At 36.4% G+C, this 13797-nt stretch overlaps 1 protein-coding gene across 1 annotated transcript in view; it reads left to right on the top strand.

Annotated features, from left to right (window-relative positions):
• Positions 1–13797, top strand: part of PPIG (peptidylprolyl isomerase G) — a 20941-nt gene extending 7144 nt beyond the window's left edge. The window contains exons 2-13 of the mRNA XM_050976798.1: positions 425–504; positions 617–691; positions 2801–2908; positions 3410–3454; positions 5338–5425; positions 6522–6551; positions 6646–6785; positions 8627–8831; positions 10511–10678; positions 11172–11256; positions 12052–12188; positions 12522–13797. Coding sequence (XP_050832755.1) covers positions 444–504; positions 617–691; positions 2801–2908; positions 3410–3454; positions 5338–5425; positions 6522–6551; positions 6646–6785; positions 8627–8831; positions 10511–10678; positions 11172–11256; positions 12052–12188; positions 12522–13641 — 2262 coding nt within the window. The 5' untranslated portion in view covers positions 425–443 and the 3' untranslated portion in view covers positions 13642–13797. The remainder of the gene's footprint in view (positions 1–424; positions 505–616; positions 692–2800; positions 2909–3409; positions 3455–5337; positions 5426–6521; positions 6552–6645; positions 6786–8626; positions 8832–10510; positions 10679–11171; positions 11257–12051; positions 12189–12521) is intronic.

The raw sequence follows: 13797 nt of genomic DNA on the forward strand, positions 1-13797 counted from the left end.
TGTATTTTTTTTGTCAAGAATGGTTTGAATCCTAATTGGAGCAATGCCTGGTAACTGCCCTGACAGGAATCCAGGTAATACTGAATTTTGAAAATTGGAAATGGAATGCTGAAGTCTTGCCCATATCTTGCAGTATCTTTTCCTTTTGTATTTCCCCACCTGAAGTATGGCACTCAAGTTTAAATTTAATGTTATTGCAGCAAACATGAAGAAAATCACTCATTTGGGGCTACAACACATGAAAATGACCTTAAGTACTTGGCATTTTTTGAACTTCAAAAAATGCTAATGTTTGCTGTCTGGGCTTTTTAGTTTGCTTTTCTGCAGTTTTTATTGACTTTTGTATTGGCTTACACCTGTATTGATTTGCACATGATTTCAGTGCACAGAAGGAAAAAATAAATTTTGTTTTTATTGCCTACAGTAATTAGACTTCTGAAGCCATGGGAGTAAAGGTCCAGAGACCTCGTTGCTTTTTTGACATAGCCATCAACAATGTACCCGGTAAGAAAATTAAAGTATCAATTCAGTAGCATAATATTCATATGAGATATGTATAGGAACAATACAAATACTGTTTAACTTCACAATAAATATGGTGGTCTTTTTTTTCTAGCTGGAAGAGTGGTCTTTGAGTTGTTTTCAGATGTGTGTCCAAAGACATGTGAGAATTTTCGCTGCCTTTGCACAGGTTTGTAGATTTTACTGTTTCATCTGTAATTTTTAATGTAATGCCATGTTAACTAGTTTGATGTCTGTTATTATTTGTGACATTTTCTGAAATATGAAAGTAAGTTCAGAACTGGTTCTTCACACCTCCAAATATTTAGCTGATGGTGCACCTATGAGTCTACAAATATGATGTAAAGCAAAGCAGTTGTAGCTTTGGCTTAGTGTGTTTCAGGGCGTGTATACCAACCAACTTTAAATACAGGCCCAGTAAGCTGATTTTCTGTTACTAACACAGATATTACTGTTCACATTATATAACATCATCTAGTCTTGAAAGGTAGCCAGTAAGAGGTCAACCATGCAGACTTAGGTTTCAGTCTTATGATGCTTCGTGGAATTTGAAAGGTGATGCTTTTATTCATCAGTTGTTTTTTTCTGTTATTTTAATTTCTTGATGGACACTGGTGATTTCTACTCCTATTGAAAGTGTATTTCTTGAGGAAAATACTCAGGAGATTCTCCCTTGGAAACATATACAAAGAGAATGACATTCCTGTGGACTGCATACTTTTATTGCAAATGCTGACTGCTTAGCAAAACTTGAGTTTATTGTTGCAAGAATAACTTTGTGAATACGTAAATAGCATATCTGCTTTCTGTCTTTAGCTTTTTCTGCTTCTTTTCCTTCCAGCTTGGTTATTTTTCAGGTCCAGAGTCTGTAGCTGTTAATAGTGTATCCCTCAGCAGTACTAATATGATCTGAATCAGATGTGGATACATGATTACATTCATGTTAAGTTAACTAGATCACGCAGCACACCATTCAGGATGTCTGCAGGAATGTAGCCATTATCTGATCTGACAGTAGGTTTAATGGCAAAAAATCAGATTATCAAAATTTGTTAATGAATTTGACCTTCAATGATTTTTAATGGCTGTGAGTATATTAAAACATGACACTGGCATTCTTGATCTGCTGTCAATCTCCCAAAAGTCAGATTATTGAATAAAGGTGTTACTCCCTACTGCTGCCTTATATTTGTGAATTGAAGTCTTCAACAGCATTTCAGGTCAGCAGCACATATAACTAAGTTCATCCTTTGTTGCTGACATACATAATAAAATTCAGATCCTGAACTATTTTGCTGCCTTAACACATATAAGAATAGCGAGAAAAATATGCTTAAAGTTTGATATTGATCATCAGCAAATTATTAAAACTTTTAATTTTTGTTTTCCTTACTCATCTTTTTTTCTGGGAGTTTTGAAAAGTGTATGCTGCCTTTTTAAAACAGAGATCGACAGCTCCATGTTTTCCTGGCATCTGCTAAGTTAGTGGAACATACACAGCTTCACATTTATCAGAGTTCCTATCAAAAGTGGGGTTTATTCTAGCTATTCAGATCCATATGGAGACACCAGTCTCTAAGTTCAGAGGAACTGCCCTTGACAGAAGTTGCCAGTTTAATTCCTCTGAATAAAATTATAGGAAGATGCTGTCTAACGGTTTGCCAGCATGAAGAGGAAGTGGTCTTCCCTGAGAAGTCCCACTGGTTACCTGTTACCTTCACAGAACCCACCATGAGCCATTAATCTTGCTAACTCAGCAGAAATCCTCTCTCTTTGAGCAGGGAGAGGCCATTGTGTTGTAGCTGAAGTAGAGTTTGCTTAAACAGCAGAGCTAATGCAAGGGAGGAAGATGGCAGTTGTCATCAGGAATGAGAGAGGGAATGAGAGTCCTTCTCCTTCCCCCTGCCTCTATGGCTTTCTTAGAAGTTTTTATGGTACCTTAACCTTGCTGTATTTTAAGTACAGATCTGATTGTTTCTGAGCAATACCAGTTGTCATAAATGTAAACTAGATGTTTAGCTTCAGTCAATTTGCGTGGCAGTGACCAGGGTTGTATACTAATGTCAGTAAGGAGTTCTTCTAGTATAACTGTAGAGACAGAAAATAGTTTCTGCACTGGTTTCTTAAATGCCAGTTTCTTACAGGTAAGTCTGCCTCACAAGCCAGTTTTTCAGAGCACAGAAGATTTTGGTTGAGTGCTTTACAAAGAACTTTTTTTGTAATGAAGATTCTACAGATGAAGAGAGTAATTTTTGGTTTTGTTCATTTTCTTCTTTAGGTGAAAAGGGTACAGGAAAGTCCACCCAAAAGCCATTGCATTACAAAAGTTGTCTGTTTCACAGGGTTGTGAAAGATTTTATGATCCAAGGAGGCGACTTCAGTGAAGGTATGACATGAATCTTTAAACAAAATTTTGCCGCTTATGTAACGAAACATCGCTAAAGTTCTGTATAGAACCATTTACTTAAATTAATTATTCTCTGACAGATATCACTGCTTTTTCCCCTTTCTTCTGTGTGAGAAGCTTTCCATGAGAACTTGTGTGAATGCACATAGAGAAGTTTATAATAAACTTTTGCTCAAGTTATGTCAATCATTCGGAGAACTAAATACCTGCTATTGAAAGGTTGAAGCGTGAGAATTAAATATTGTATCTGCTGCTGGGAAATAAAGAAAAAAGGGAGACTGTTGCTGAATACATGGGAGAATACTTCTTGTTTTCCAAGTTTTTTGCTTCTGGATTACAAAGACGCATCTTGATTGTGTTTGCATATCTTGAAGTGTAATGTCAGTGACTTAGATGCAGTTACGTCAGTATTATGAAGTACCTTCCACATAATGTAACTCTTTTAATCACTACTTTAACTGTCACTTTTCCTCTTTTAAGGAAATGGCAGAGGAGGAGAATCCATTTATGGTGGCTTTTTTGAAGGTAAGAGTTCTATCAGTCTGTTCTATTTTGGTGTTAAAATAAACAATTACCTTTACATTCTGTAGTCTCTGTTCTGTAAACCTGAATTCCATTTTTTAAAAAGATTTTGTCTGGTCTTGAAGGCCTTTGACTGTCCCATTTAAGTTGTTTTACTTTTAAGATATGAACCATTTTAATGAATGAAAAACTAAAACTGAACTCCTTTGTATTTGTCCCTTTTACCAGACTTACATTTTTATTGCTGGTTTTAGACATCTACTTTTGGCTTGCTCAGCTAGCTTAAAGCTGGGGATGGTCTTCTCTTTGAGGGAAAAGGAGAAAGGTGTTGATGGGGTTGGGTTTCCTCATAAATTTTTATTTAAAAAAACACACAGAGCCCTGCTTTCCTGAGTCCAAGATGAATTAAAGGTAGAGCTTTTAGTTTTCTTACAGTCCTGGTTCTTTCTCAGCCAGCATTGCAGAAGAAGCTGCTGCGTTTCTCAGTCTGTCCGGAATGTAGTGGAGCATGTGTGTTTATTGGAGCAGTTGTTGTGTTACACCTAAGCCCAGGTGCTGGGTAGATGCCACCCAAGCAAGGTTAAGCCCCTCTCCACTCCCAGATAGTTTTGGGTTTTTTTGCCATTGGTTGTTGTTTGAGCTTGCAGCACACACAATAATTATTTGTTGCTGTAGTTGGGCTAGGCTGCAAATTTCTATCAGACCTTGAGTGGAATCAGCAGTTTGCAACTGCCAGAAGAGGGAGGAGGCCTTACCTTGCACTAACTCTCCGAACAAATGTTAGCCTGATCCAGCTTGCTAAAATGCCTAAAGATTATTGCAGAAAAAAAAATTATATATTCCCATGTTAGTGAGTGGATCCAATTTGGCAAGCATAAGAACTAAGGCAAATGAGTAGATGGTTTTGAGGAGATGTATGGTTGGGAGAAATGGAAAAATGAGCGCAACCTCCACTTATTTTCTTGCAGAAGTGGGCTGGCCGTTCAACTTGGCTGGTCACATTATGGAACTGAATTTGTGGATAGTTTTGCTTTTGTGTATCTATTAACCAGTGCACCATAGGATTAGATTGACACTTGATGCTATTGTACAGATTATTGGAGAGTGAGTGGGACCATCCCTTTCATGGCTAGTTACAGTAGCATTATGAACACTATTCTTTGTTAATACTTCTTCCTGCCATCTGTATCCAAACAGTATTGAACAAATGTCCTCATGTCAGCAGAATTTCCTTCCCCCAAAAGCCTTTTTGCTGTTTTGGGAAAGAAGGGAGAGGATTATTTCTTACAGGTGTCTTAAATGAAGAATAGTGATTACATTTTACAGTTTTTAGATTTCATAGTTTTGTTGGGATTTAGTTGGAACTATTAACGATTCCTTGCTCGTAAGAAGTAGGATTCATTGAAGTTAAACTAATTTTCTTAATGGCTAACTTGATAAATTTATCTCTGTCTGTCAGACAAACAAGTTATTTGGAATTCCTATCAAACTCTCTATGTGTACTAAAAAAAACCCAGAACAACAAAAAGCCTGAAAATAAGGGATTTATTAATCATTAATACACAGCTTCTCTTCCAAAGAAAATAGAGCAACAACTTAAACATCTCTGCTAGTATTCGTAGGACACAGATCTTTTGTGAAAGAATACTAAATTGTAGTTTTTTTTCCTCTCAGGCTATAAACCATTGGATTCATATTTCTTCTTGTTACATAGAATGAACAGAATGATATTTTTAAAACAGCTGTTATTTTTAGTCTATTTTTAATACAACTTTTCATTCAAGTGACTAACAGATTTATTTAATCAGGATTAATTTACTTAGACGATATCATTTACTTAAGCATATATCGTATGCTTAAAAAGTAACTGAAAACACTTTCTTTAGATGAAAGTTTTGCTGTAAAGCACAACAAAGAATTTCTCCTTTCAATGGCCAACCGAGGGAAAGATACAAATGGTTCACAGTTCTTTATGTAAGTATTGAAATGTCTTGAAATGTGTATATGGTTTGCTGTTTGTAAGCTATTAAGGGAATCCTTTTAAATACTGAAGACTAGCTCCCGTGCAAAACCAAAGTTGATGGTTTTTTACCAGGTTGCCTGGAAGTAGCCATTTTCCTAATGTACTTATTTTTACCCCTAATCTGCTTATTTGTATTTAATTTTCCGTGCAAAAGGGCTTTCAGTAGTTTTCAGTAGCTGTGTTCTAACTTGGTCAAAAAAGCAAACCTGTTAGTTCCTTGTAAAATTCTTAGTGCTCTAATAAATTGTTTTCAGGAAGATGGCAAAACAGCTCTGGGGGTTCTTTAAAGTAGTAGAGGGCTTTTTCTAATCACAAAATAGCTTTCCAGTACAGTCTTACTTATAAGTAAAACTTAAATTCTAAAAATACATTGCGGTAGACTCTTTTAAAATTAAATTATCTACAGAATATATTCTCCAAATACATCACTCTTACCCATGTCTCATGGGCTTAGTTAACATAACAAGTTGCGGATGTCAGCATTAAAACCTTATTTTGGGATTTCTAAATGATCATTACTCTAATCATCCCAGTTTTCTACTCTTCCATAACTGACATGTATGCCTTAGTAATGCTAGTATAGGGAAAAGCTGAGAGAGAGTCAGTTCTTCTGTGTCAAGTAATTTCTACATGCAGATACTTTTTCTTCCAGTTTTCTGGTTATTTTCTAATGGGTAAAAGGTTATTTGCATTTTTCCTGCAGACTTTTGTACCTCTTCCTGCTAGTATTTATATAATTCAAAAAGAAAGTTATCATATTCTACATGAGGATTCTGTCTAAAATCTATGTGCAATTTGATTTTTTTTTCAGTAAAATGTAATAATCAGAGTGTTTCATTGAATAGCTAGTATAACATATAAAACATTAAATACTTTTAACTGCACACAAACACAGACTGATATATATTGTTTTTGTTCAATTTTGTTAGTACACTCAAAATAATATTCACTTTCCTATGTGTAGATTACATACTTGAATACTGACTGCTTTTCACTAATACTGATTTTTTTTTTCTCTCTCTTTAAATGAAAATCTGGAAACAACAGAACAACTAAACCTACACCTCATTTAGATGGGTAAATATCTCTTTATTTTCTTCTTACATTTGTTTGGGAGCTGCCTTGAGAAAGCTAAGTGCTAAGCATACTTACTTTTGTTTATGTTCTTCAGGCATCATGTTGTTTTTGGACAAGTCATCTCAGGTCAGGAAGTTGTGAGAGAAATAGAAAACCAGAAAACAGATGCATCTAGTAAACCATATGCTGAAGTCCGCATCCTGAGTTGTGGAGAGTTAATTCCAAAATCCAAAGGTAAACTTGAACTGTACATATGTGGTCATTTTGCTTGTTTTCTTCCATGCTGGCTGCTTATAAAACTATTTAGAAACTTGTGATAGATGATGGCATGGTTGGTGAAAAGGTGTATAGCATTGCAGAGCAATCTGTCTTCTAAAGAACCTAAAAGTTGTTGATGCAAAAGACATTAAAGAGCAATCATATGTGCTTTTTTTCAAAGCTTCTTCTGTCTTGAGTTTTCTTAGACTCACTACATTGTAGTATAAAGCTGCCAAGCACTTGTCATATCAAGTAGAGTGCTGTGTTAAGAAGATTGGTGGCAGTCTGACTTTATTTAATGACTGATACTTCTTTGGAAAGTATTGAACTTGTTTCAGGTTGCTCTAAGGTAACTCTTCAAAATAGCCACTTAGATTCTGAAAGTCTGGGTTTGGCCTTTTAGCTCAAACATTTCATGAGTTTCTATACACTGTTCTTAAAGAGGAATATGACAGAACTTGTCTTTTTTTCTGGAAGGGATGTCCTGCTCTGCCATTGCAGAATTAAACATGGTATGAGAGCTTGGATCAAGCCTTATTTTATAAGAGGAGTAGAACCTAAGATGTTCCTGTCACCATGGAGAATCTCATTAGCGGAAAGCCAAGATGCTTATTTTGTTTGCTATTTCATTCTTAGCACGTTCTGTTATGTACTGGGAAGGGTTGCACCAAGGGTTTTGAAGCACAGCACAAGAATAATGGTTTGTTTGGGCAGAGGAAAATACAAGCATTTGAACTTCAGCTTCTTGTTTTTTCACCTCCTTGTTGCTCATTTGTTGTGATATTTGATAGAATGACTTTGGCGTCTGAGGCGATCTCTTCAATGCCCCAGAATTCCAGGCAAAGTTATCTTTTGGCTCCTGACTTCTGAAAGGTTCTGGATCGTGCCATGTGTTAGGATACAGATATGGTTTTTTGGACAGTATTCTGGAGCATGTCATCTCTTGGGAAATGCACAGGTGCTGCAACTAGAAAATAAAACAGTACAGCTACAGATGGGTGAACCTGGGGAATGAGATAGCCACTTGCATAGCTGTCTTCATTGGATCGTCACATTCCCTTGGAAGTCCACTGTAGAACTCTTGAATGACTAAATAAAATTTTTGTCACTGAGCAGTAATGACCTGCAGCCTTTAGGCAGGGCTTTAATGTGCTTGTCATCCAAAGTTGTAGGGAAAATCTTAAGTTCTGAGGAGAAAAAAGAAGGAAGAAAGCAAAGTATTAGAAAGTAGTTAGAAAGGTTATTACAGACTAGCTAAGCTAAGACAACTCACAAGAAAAACTGGAACAAAAAACGTTACGTTGATTTTCTTAAGGACAGGTGGGTGTTTGGTACCAGTTTTGTAGAAGAGATCCTAGTCAAAATTTCTCTTATTAGTGATTTGATGAAGTCGGGTGAAACCTGAAGCTAAAGAATATTTTTATAAACACATGTAAATAAATTTTAAAGAATTCTTTGTATGTAGCTAATGTTGTATAAAACATCATCAAAAAACTTACATAGTTCTGCAAGTGCTTGACAGTATAAATTTTAGACTTAGTTTCATAAGTCCAAATTATGAAAATGTCTTGTTTTCCTAGACGTATCCTTTATTGTACTATGGAGAAACAATGTTTTTCCAAACTGTCAAATTGTTCTCAAGTATTTTGATGAAGTAATCTCATGACACAGTTATAAGAATCTGAGAGGTACAAGATAGAACGATCCAGCCATACCAGAATACAAGATACAAAGACGGATACAAGATGGGTGATTTTTCTGAAATTAGTTTAGAAGTGTTTGATATTAAAATGTGTCTTTGCTGTTCTGATCTAAAGCTAAGAAAGAAGAAAAGAAGAGACACAAGTCATCTTCCTCATCCAGTGACTCGGAAAGTTCAAGCGATTCAGAATCATCTTCTGATTCATCATCTGATTCTGAGAGTGCTTCAGAAGAGAAATCTAAGAAGCGAAAAAAGAAACACAAAAGAAATTCCAAGAAACATAAGAAAGAAAAGAAGAAGAGAAAGAAAAGCAAGAAAAGGTCACTTTTGAGATTTGTTTTGTTACATGTGCACCATACAGTACCATTCTCTTGCCTTAATAGCCACAGACTGCCTTTGTGTAAACGAGCAATGCAGGTTTTGCAGTCTGGGCGGTCATTGGTTTCCATACACAAGAATAAACTTTCTGATATGGTAGTGAAGGGCCATGTTCATGGGCCAGTGTACTGCAGCATGTGAAGGAGTAAATGAATGAACTAAGACTTCAGTTGGCTTGAAAAGTTGGAGTGGTAGGTTTGAAATGGGTAGGGATAGCTTGTTGCCATAAATTTACTTCTGCACAATTCAGTTTGAACCATATGTGATGGAATTAAGGAAAATGTAATATGCAGGAATATAACAAAATTAAACATAAAATTAATAAATGAACTTCTAATAAGTTCTTAAGTAATTAATACTTCAGTTTTTTTGGTCTGATATGCCAAAACTCTTTCAGCTTCACTGGAAGATAATAAAACTGAGAAAGCAGTCTTGCTTCTAAGAATGTTACTTTGAATATTTGTTATAGTTCAGTGTGAGATAAAAGTTGTCAGTTTGTCCTGGTCTAAGGCAAATTTGGGAGGAAACTCCTAAAGGGGTCCCTCTAAAAAAGCAGATTCAAGTGGCCCCTCCCCCAGCTGCATTGGGAAAGGATTTCCTTGGAGAAAAGTGGAAAAACCTGTTTATTTAAAAAGCAAAGTATTCACAAGCATAAAAAAAGCATTAAACAATAAAATCTCTCACTGTTCTGAAGGTATGACAAATTCAGAAAAGCCTTGTCATGGGCTGTAACTGGTCTCACTCAGTCTGTTATCAGTCCCTCTGGTGCTGGAATGCAGCATCCCAGGCCCTGGTGGCCACAGGTTAAGCTCCTGATGGTTTTCTGACTTTTCAGTCCAGAGCAGGTTCAAACAGTCCCAAGAAAAAGAAAAACCACAGTCCAGGGAAATTCCCTGCCTCAGCTAGCTAAAAACTGACTAAAAGCACAGGAGAGCTCTGTCCCACTGTCTGTGCTGCAGAGAGCACAGTCCAGGAGAAGGATACAGGGGAGCACGTGCAGCTCCTGATAACAAATTTTAGGATTCTTCTCCTCCCCTTTGCTCTCAGAACTAGTCTTAAAGGTGCAGAACTTAATATCCAGCATAAACAGAACAGATGATTGGGGATACAAGCATCATAAAATCACCCCAGGACACAGTGCAAGTCACATTTTTCTAAGCTAGCAGTAGAATTTAAGAAACATTCACTTAGGGCAATGCTGCCTAAACCTGTTTCAGTGCACCTAAGCCCTTTTCACAGAAGTTTGTAAATTGCTTGGAATTACTATAGTCTGTAGACAGTTACATATTCTAGTGTAAAATCTGAATTTTTAGTCTCCTGAAAGTGTTTTGAAAAGAAAAGAAAATAAAAAGTTGCATCTAAATAAACAGTATGTCTATGTTCAATGTTGCACCATTGTAATTAGAAGAGAAAAAGTGTTGGTCAGAAATCTACTGCTGTTGGATACTTTGGAGCAAATATATCATGGGGGGAAAACGTTTCTGAAATAGCTCTGTTTTCTGTGGTACTTGTGGTATCATTGTATATTGAATTAAGAGAATTTCTGAACTATTTAAATAGATGGAAGGGTATTCCCTCATCCAAATAACTCATTATGCATCTTTTCTGTACACAAATAAAGCTCATCCAGTGAAAGTGAAGATGAAAATACTGAAGCACAGCCATTATCTACTGTCCGTCCTGAAGAAATTCCTCCTGTACCTGAAAACCGGTTCCTGATGAGGAAAAGTCCTCCTAAAGTAGATGAGAAAGAAAAAGAGAGAAAAAGCAGAGAGAAGGAAAGAGAGAGGTAATATATCTGGTTTAAGTCTGACTATGGTGTGGTCACATACCACAGTCTGGCAGTGGTATGGTCACATTACTGTTTTAGAACTCTAATGCTGAATCTTTTCTATATTGAACAGTTCCATGTTGTAAGCACTGCTGGATGAAAAATAGATTTCTCCATTTATTGGAAACTGTTATCTTTGTCCTATAACAAAGGCTTAGTCTTTGAAAATGGTTTTAGTGCATAAAGAATGTATAATGACTGGCTTGATTTCATTTAGCCTACCTTGGAACTGTCCAGTCTGAGTCTTAATTTATTCTTTTTTCAAAAACTGAAAAACCTGGAGATCTTCTAAAATTATTGTGGTCACAAATTGAAGTTTTACGGTGTAAATGTTACTGTCTGCTGTAGAATAAAATTGTGTGTTTTCATTTAGTTTCTGAAGAGTTTGTAATACTGATTTTCTGTCTTTTTTATTGTACAAACAATATCATTCTTTTTAAATTATTTTTAGTAATCTATCAAACTCGCAGTCAACATACCAGAGAAGACTGTTAGTCACCAGATCTGGAAGGAAAATAAAAGGAAGAGGACCAAGGGTAAATGTTTGCAATCTGTTCTTCAAAATAAGCAAGGTGGTAGCACAGTCTCACTGCTGGTGTTACTAATCAAATTCCTTGAGATAGTTGATTTAAAAAAAATAAGAGCATTGTAATTGATTGGAGGACTGAGGCTTGAAGGAGGACAGAAAAGAGAAGAAGGGGGTGAGAAAAAGCCATTAAAATATTTTATTGAAGTTAATATGGTAATATTTAAATTAGTGAATTGAACTAGCTCAAGAAGGGTTCTAGTGAACACAGAACCAGTAAAATCAGTGCCAAGAATGTGGGGAAGACTTGTCCCCCTTTTGGCGGGGGGGAGCTGTCAAATTGGCTCTTTCGGTATTGTGAAGCCATATGCTATGTGCTGCATGTAGCAAATGTTTTTAATAACTGAAGTCTCTATTCCTCTAATTTTTAGTAAAATCCTTAACAAGTGTGAAGTATTGTTTTTGCATTGCCTGTCAAAGATACAAATCTTCATTGTTAGTAAACAAACATTAGCGTTTGTGCAAATTAAAAGTAGCTGAACACCTCTCATCACACTACAAAAATCCTGATGTAGACCTTACCTTAAAATCAGTTATTTGATCAGACTTAGTGTATTCCCTCCTTAGTTAAATGTCAGATACATTTTCAGTAAGTTAGTAACTTGTCAGTGGAAACCTGGTATATACATGTGAAGTGTCATGTTAGGTGCTCTGTAGAACTGAGTGCCAGGGACGGAAATCTTGCTTAGGTATCACAGCATGTGAAATTCAAACTAAGGCATGATTTTCTCTTTTTTCCTCCAAGCGTTACCGGACACCTTCCAGATCCAGGTCAAGAGATCGATTCCGGCGCAGTGAAACTCCTCCACATTGGAGGCAAGAAATGCAAAGAGCTCAAAGAATGAGAGTGTCTAGTGGAGAAAGATGGATAAAAGGAGACAAGTAAGATTATTTCTTTCTGGAACATGTGCATATGGGTTTTAAAAAAAATTTTAGGTTTTTTTTTTTCTTTTTTTTTTGCTTGTTTAATTAAAAATAATACCTGTTATGTTGGATTTTCAATTACAATTGCTTTCAAGAAGCCAGGCTGCTGACTTGATTATTCCATTATTTAATTGCGCGTGAGTTTAACCATGCTACTGCAAATACATAGTTATTAATAAAAATTATCTGTGATGTGAAGTTTTAGTTGTGAAGCTGTCTCACTTCTGGTTTAATTTTTCAGAGTGGAGGGAAATTAAAGCTTTTTAAAAATTGTATCTTTTTCTCTCCAAGGAGTGAAATAAATGAAACCAAGAAAGATAATCAAAAGAGCCCAGGAAGAGGAAGAGAGAGAAGGATATCAGACCACAGGCAAGTTTCTGAAAGTCCAAGCCGAAGAGGGGAAAAAGAGAAGAAAAAAGATCACAAATCCAGCAGTAAAGACAGGGAGACAAGAAGAAATTCAGAAAAAGATGACAAGCATAGCAAAAGCAAAGCCAAGAAGAGAGCTAAATCTAGAAGCCATAGTAAAAGCAGAGAGAAATCAAAAAGTAAAGAAAGAGACTCCAGACACAGCAGACATGATGAAAAGAGACTAAGATCAAGAAGCAAAGAGAGAGACCATGAGAAAGGTAGAGAAAAAGAAAAGCACTATGATTCTAGAGGGAGAGAGAAAGAAAGAAGTAGGAGCAAGGAGAGAAGTAAAAGAGCAGGCTCAAGAAGTAATGAACAAGAGCATAGGAAGAGCAAAGACAGGGAGAAACGCAAGTCAAGAAGCAAAGAGCGTGAGCATGCTAGAGGAAAACACAGCTCCAGCAGCAGAACGAGGGATCGAAGCAAAAGCAGAGATAGGGGTAGGAGAGGAAGATCAAGAAGCAGGGACAGGGATCGCAGTCGAAGTAAGGACTATTCCAGGAATAGAGATAGAGAAACAAGAAGGAGAGGAAGATCAAGAAGCAGAGAAAGGAGAGGTACACCAGATAAATACAGAGGAAGAGAAAACAGGAGGAGGAGAGAATCAAGGAGTTCAGAGAGAGATGAAAGTCAAAGCAGAAACAGGGAGAGGTATTCCAATAGGGAAAGTAGAAGCTCATATAAGAGGAATGATAGTGAAAGCCAAAGGAAGAGGCGTTCGAAAAGCCGTGAAAGTAGTAGTCCTGAATCTAGCAGAGATAAGAAGTCTAGTAGAGATCAGGATAGAAGTCCAGACTCAAAAAAGAGACCAAGTAGCAAAGAGAGAGAATCAAAAAAATCATACTCACGCAGCAGTAAAGAAAAGGAAAAGACCAGATCCTCAGCAGAAAAAGAAGTAAACCAAAAATCAAAGAGTCAGGAGAGAGATCGTGCCCCTAGTAAAGATAAAAAGTCTGATCGTGAAACAAGTCCTGGAACAGATGATGACAGGCATGGATGAGTTTGTGGACTTAATGTTTCCATTGTCTCAAAGTTTTAGAGACGTTTTGGGGAACGCCTTTTTTAAAGATGTGGACTTCAGTTTGGTCTTTTGATAATCTAAAACCTGGATCATTTGTACTGCTAAAGTTTTAATAAACTTGAAATGAAAAACAAA

Source organism: Serinus canaria, chromosome 7 (genome assembly GCF_022539315.1).
Source record: "Serinus canaria isolate serCan28SL12 chromosome 7, serCan2020, whole genome shotgun sequence".
Taxonomy (NCBI): Eukaryota; Metazoa; Chordata; class Aves; order Passeriformes; family Fringillidae; genus Serinus; species Serinus canaria.